At 30.6% G+C, this 6,791-nt stretch overlaps 1 protein-coding gene across 1 annotated transcript; it reads left to right on the forward strand.

Annotated features, from left to right (window-relative positions):
• Nucleotides 1–607: 607 nt before the first annotated feature.
• On the forward strand, nt 608–1,120 carry LOC139874910 (uncharacterized). The gene has a single exon (XM_071862300.1). It carries the CDS (start codon nt 608–610, stop codon nt 1,118–1,120), a length of 513 nt encoding a protein of 170 aa, XP_071718401.1.
• The last annotated feature ends 5,671 nt before the right edge of the window (nt 1,121–6,791 follow it).

Consider the following 6,791-nt stretch of genomic DNA (forward strand, 5'->3'; position numbering starts at 1 on the left):
GATCTTGCTACAAACTCCAACTTTACATTCATCAGTGATAGACAGAAGGTATGTTACAGAAGGTATGTTTCTTTACATTCATTAGTTACTTTACATACAACTTTGAACTGTAACTTTTTAGGTAATGTAAATTAATTTGTTTCAGGGTTTATCAGAAGCTATTAAAAGAATCTTTCCTTGTGCTGAACATAGATATTGTTTGAGACACATTCATGAGAACATGAAAACAAGAGGCTTCAATGGTCTTGCATTTAAAAATCACTTGTGGAAGTGTTCTACTGCAACTACTGTTCCTCACTTTAAAAAAGCAATGCTTGAGTTGAAGACATTCAGTAAGGAATGCCACACCTATTTATCTAAAATCCCACCATGTTAATGGTCAAGAAGTCACTTTACTGGTATATTATGTCTTTTAATTACTTAAAATGGTTTAGTTATGTAATTGATTAAATTACTTAATAAATTTGTAATTATTAATTAACTGCTTACAGGAAGGGCTAAATCAGATGTATTGTTAAACAATGTTTGTGAGGTTTTGAACAAATAGTTGGTTAATGCTAGAGACAAACCTATAATCAGTTGTTTAGAATATGTGAGAGAATATCTGATGAAAAAGATTGTTACATCAAGGGAAAAAGTTGATAAGTGTGATGGACCCTTTACACCTGGGGCCAAAAAAATGTTTGATTCAATCATAAAGGATGCCCATAAGTATCAAGTTCTTTGGAGTGGAAATGAATTTTATCAAGTCAATGGACTCACTGGTGAGCAATGTGTAGTTGACTTACAAAAGAAAACTTATGCTTGCAGAAGATGGGAGATTACTGGTATGCCCTACAGACATGCAGTAGCTAGTATTTGGAATATGGCAGACAATTCAGGTGATGTTGGTGTACCTGAGCATTGGGTGGACCCTGTTTACTTGAAAGAAACTTGGAGAAACACGTATGATTTTACCATTAAACCAATTAATGGCAGTAGTATGTGGATAAAACCAAATGCAACCAAACTATTACCACTAATCAATGTACCTCAAGCTGGTAGACCAAAGAAGTCTAGAAGAAAAGGAATTCATGAGAATGAAAGCATGGTCACAAATGGAAAGTTATCAAGGAAATGAAGGAGTAACACATGTGGTAATTGTGGTGTGAGTGGCCATAATAACAAGAGGAAATGCCCAAATGCATCAAGTGGCAGTGGAAGTGGAGGTCAGAATGTGGGTCAAAAGAGGAAGCATGAAGCTAGTTCCAGTGGAAGCAAGAAGACAAAGTGATTATGTAATGGTTTAGCTTAAGATTTGGTTGTGGATGTCACAATGTTGTTTCTTTTTGTGACGACCCGGAAATTTCCTATCAAATTTAAACTCAATCTTTATATGATTTCGACACGATAAGCAAAGTCTATTATCCTGAGTCTCAAAATCTTTGAACTAGTTTCTTACAATCATTTAACTTAGATCATTTCCGACGATTCACGAACCAATATTTGTAACTAAATGTGTATACATATAAATATAAATATAACTATATGAATATATATAATAACTTGAAATAATAATATACAATATAATTAAATTATTATTAAAATAAATCTATATATATATATATATATATATATATATATATATATATATATATATATATATATATATATATATATATATATATATATATATATATATATAGAGTATATCAAATATAATTATTTAATAATTGTAACGATTATTATTTAGAGAAGTTTAATTCGAACTTATATGATTTTAAAATAAACGGTGATTCGAAAATGAGTTCTATAAATTTTAGGCTCATTAAAAATGTATTTAGGAACTAATTGTTGAATTTTAAAATTTTTATATTTTACTTGGGGTTGGGAATGAATAATTAATGTAATTTTTATTTAATAGTTAATGATCGAATTTTATACCATAATGACCAAAATAAATAAATATAATTAATGTAAAAATTTGAGATTTTTCTGAAGACTTTTTATCCGCCACTGATGATCAACAGAACACGAAATCCAGTCCGTGAAAGGAATAGTAGATGACGGTTAAGATTTCACGGGTTTATATTTTAAATTATATTATAATTATTATTATATTATTATTAATATCTCGAATGAGATTCACAATCGATACTTCTGTTTAATGTTGAATTATGGTAAAGTTATTTAACAACTTGCACTACTTGGAACTGTTTTTAAAATTGATGGATAACATCTTTTATTTACATACACATGCTTACATACACAATTACATTAACACAATGTCTGTGTTTCTTGTTGAACCCGAACCATCACCACTCAACTTTCTTGCTTCCTCCTCCTCAACCAACGTATACCACCATCCACAACATCGTGGAGATCATTACCTGCTGCGTTTCTTTTTCATTCTTTCTGTTTCTTTCATGCGTACAACCAAAACCCATTTATTTATCAACACCCATTTCAAAACCTCGTCACCATGAAACCCATTTCAATTGAACTATTGTTACTATCTGTTTCTTTCAGTTTTCACGAATGCAACCACCACCTTTATATCTCTCCTATTTCTATTTTCTTTTAGAATCACCGCCACAATGTTACTGCTATACTACTATATATATTTTTGTTTGAAAGGACATCAACAATCCAGCGAATCATCTACTTCATATGTTAACTGTTCGTCTCCTATTTTGTTTTCATTTCTGTTGTTAACGAATACAACCACCAACAAAGATCCTTTAGTGGTTTTCTATTATCATGGAATTACATGATAATCGACTTGTTACTTGATGTTGTAACTACGATGGTTACTACTGCTATTGCTATTGATGTTACTGTGTACACTTAAACACAGCTCAGAAACAAGAAGTTTTTGCCATTTATTTTCTGTTTTCCGTACGTCTAATATAGTGAAGATGATGGCGAATAATAAAACGGTTTATAAGATGTTGATGTAGGAAGACAATGATATACGCAGTATTATAATGAAAATGATGACGATTATAATTGGGAATAAGAAAATGATTGAACCATGACCCCATTGGCTTTCTTCCTATTCGTTGCTTTTAACCTACTCTCCTAATCCATAAGAATCGCTGTTTTCCTTTGTTTTAATTCCTTTTGATCAACAGTACCAATCGGATATGATTCCTTTTATTTTTCTGTTGTTGGGTCAAATTACTTGTGTTATTGGGTCGTTTGGTATATGCTTAATTGGGCTGTTATTATGAGTAATTGGGCTGTTATTATGAGTAGTTGGGCTGTATCTAAGTTTATGTATTTGGGCCACGATCTTGCCCATCGTGCCTCTCTGATTCCTACTTGACAAGCAAAACAAAAAAACCACTTGTTATGGAGGATGATGCATGATGACGAGATAAAGTTGATGATGTTCGATGATACCAAGAGCATGATGAGGATACGAAGTGACAGTGAGACAATGAGGTGATGATGCAAGGTGATGGTGAATGACGACTTCTAAGATGATAATAAAGAGAATGATAGGTTGATGGAGACGATTATGAGGTGAGATGATGATACTGATACAGATAATGATGACCGGTGATGATCATGTAGTGTGATTATGATTATGATAATGGTTAACGGAGAGGGTTATGATCATGATGATGTATAAGGATAATGACGATGATACGAAGGATGATGATGGTGAGGATGATAACCGAGAACGATGATGAATTTGTTAAGTCGATAACGATGATGTCGATAATAATACACAAATTCATGGTGATTAGGATGGTATAACCCCTACTATTATTAATAGTTTTATTTCATATATTTTTATTATTGTATACTAATATTATTATCTCCAAAATTAATAACATGATGATTAATAATAGTATCATAAATATAAATTATAGTATTATCATTTTTAGGAATATAAATATTATTATTATCATGCTTGTTAAAATTATCAATTTTAGTAAAATTATTATTAACATCATTATCATTAAGTTTATTATTATTATTATTATTACTATCATTAACATGTTTATTAAAAGTATCATTAATATTAAGGATTATCATTTTTTTTAAGTTATCATTATAATTAAAATTATCATTTTAAAAGTATCATTATTTGAAGTATCATTATTTTAATATATTATTACCATTATTATTATTATTACTACAAATAAAATGATTAGTATTATTATCAAAATTAGTATTTTCATTATTAAAACTAATTATTATTATTATTATTATTATTATTATTATTATTATTATTATTAACACTGTTTTTAGTATTAGTAAAGTCATTATTTTAACAAACCAAAAAAGTTATTTATATAAAAATATATCAAATACATATATAATAACTATATAAATATTACATTACTATTTTAAATAAGTAATATATAAATAATATATACAAACGGGTTTGATTATTATTATATGCTAAATTATATGTGTTAATATATATATATATATATATATATATATATATATATATATATATATATATATATATATATATATATATATATATATATATATATATATATATATATATATATATATATAATGATATAGGTTCATGAATCCGAGGCCAACCCTATACTTGTTCAATGTCGTCCTATGTATTTTTACTACAAAATACAGTATGGTGAGTTTCATTTGCTCCATTTTTAAATGTTTTTGCAATATATATTTTTGAGACTGAGAATACATGCGCTGTTTTATCAATGTTTGACGAAATAGACACAAGTACTTAAAACTACATTGTATGGTTGGATTATTAAACTGAATTTCGCCCCTTCAAGTCTGGTAGCCTAAGAATTAGGGAAATGACCCATAATTGACGCGAATCCTAAAGATAGATCTATGGGCCTAACAAACCCCATTCTGGAATTTGAAATGCTTTAGTACTTCGATTTAAATGGTGATTACGATTGTCAATATTTATGGCATACTTGTGAGTATGCAAGGGATATTCTATATGCATTATGTTAATGTCGGTTACCAGGTGTTCATCATACGAATGGATTTTATACACTTGCGAGTGTAATGATATTTATGAAAAATGAGGATCTTGTGGCCTATTAAAATTATGGAAATGATTATTATGATAAACCTATGAACTCACCAACCTTTTGGTTGACACTTTAAAGCATGTTTATTCTCAGGTATGAAAGAAATCTTCCGCTGTGCATTTGCTCATTTTAGAGATATTACTTGGAGTCATTCATGACATATTTCAAAATACGTTACATTCGAGTCGTTGAGTTCATCAAGATTATTATTATTAAGTCAATTATAGTTGGATATATTATGAAATGGTATGCATGCCTTCAATCTTCGATGTGATGAAAGTTTGTATTTTAAAAACGAATGCAATATTTGTAAAATGTATCATATAGAGGTCAAGTACCTCGCGATGTGATCAACTATTATGAAATGTTTATAATTTATATGAACGGGGCATTTCAGTTGGTATCAGAGCGGTGGTCTTAGCGAACCATGTCTTGCATTAGTGTGTCTAACTGATAGTCGTTAGGATGCATTAGTGAGTCTGGACTTCGACCGTGTCTGCATGTCAAAAGTTTTGCTTTTCATTTCGTGTCAAAAATTACCTGCTTATCATCCTTAGGAAAGTACCTTCTTATCATTTTCAGTCTAGACACATCTTACTGCATTGATTGCATAAATAGTGTATAGACAAAAATTCATATCTTAGCGTATCTGTTACTGTAAACTTTGCCTGACAGCTTCCGAAAATTTCTCCGTAATCTACGGGATCTTCTGTACTATACATAAGTATTCTATGTAATTAGAATAACATCTGATATCCCAAAATCATTTCATATCGAAAACCCTTTATCTAACCGTACCAGATGGAACTCGCAATTAGTTCAAATTCCTCGGTTTTCGACAGCTATTCCGATATGGAATTCCACTCGAGCTCCGAAAGCAGTGTAACTGGAATAGATCAACCAATTAGTCATCACCAATTCTGGATGAATTGGGGATGGGTTTGTAGTCGACTTAATCAATGGAGACGCGAAGAAGGCGATCCTTTTCACCAACCGAATTTACCTCTTGGCGATGAACCTGAAGCACTTACTGGTGAACCAGTCCGAAATACCATTTTCACCCTCATTTCCCGAATATCTCTCCACGATTATATTCTATCTAAAATTCTAAACCTTATTCATCCGCTCGTTCTGACCGACAATCAACCCGGAATAATGGAAGAAGTCAACGAGCTTCGCGCCCGAGTTGTAGCCTTGAAAAATATGGTGCAAAACATACTAGCTTCAGCAACATCACCGGCACCAACAGTACCACCAACATCAATACTAGTACCACCAACAACAACAACCGCATCGCAAACCTCAACTTCACAATCTGTCACACGAACATCAACGTCATACGCACCATAGATACCAAGGAGTACCAACAACAATGAACAATGAAGTATTAATTCATAACTTCATAGAAGAAATATTCTGTGAAGACTATGTGGTTTCTAAAAGTTTTAGAGATTATTTATTCTAGCTCAAACCGAAAATCAAATGAGTTTAATATCATATTGACTCATTAAATCCATAATTACATCTGAAGAAAAAATATATATATATATATTTTCATAAAGATTGTAATTGAAAATTCTTTCGTACAAACTGTTAATGATGAAAATATTTTAACGGGTAGGTAATACCCGAGAAATATTTAGATTTCACATTAATAAGTTACACTGTACATTCTTCGAATCTGATTCAACAGTTATTTACTATCTTACTTACATCCACAGATATACGTATCCGTTCACTGCAGAATAACCATTTTCATTC

The sequence above is a fragment of the Rutidosis leptorrhynchoides genome, chromosome 11 (genome assembly GCF_046630445.1).
Source record: "Rutidosis leptorrhynchoides isolate AG116_Rl617_1_P2 chromosome 11, CSIRO_AGI_Rlap_v1, whole genome shotgun sequence".
Lineage (NCBI taxonomy): Eukaryota > Viridiplantae > Streptophyta > Magnoliopsida > Asterales > Asteraceae > Rutidosis > Rutidosis leptorrhynchoides.

Excerpts from the sequence above, each read along its gene's own strand:
- LOC139874910 (XM_071862300.1), top strand. The coding sequence starts at position 608 with ATGAAAAAGATTGTTACATCAAGGGAAAAAGTTGATAAGTGTGATGGA.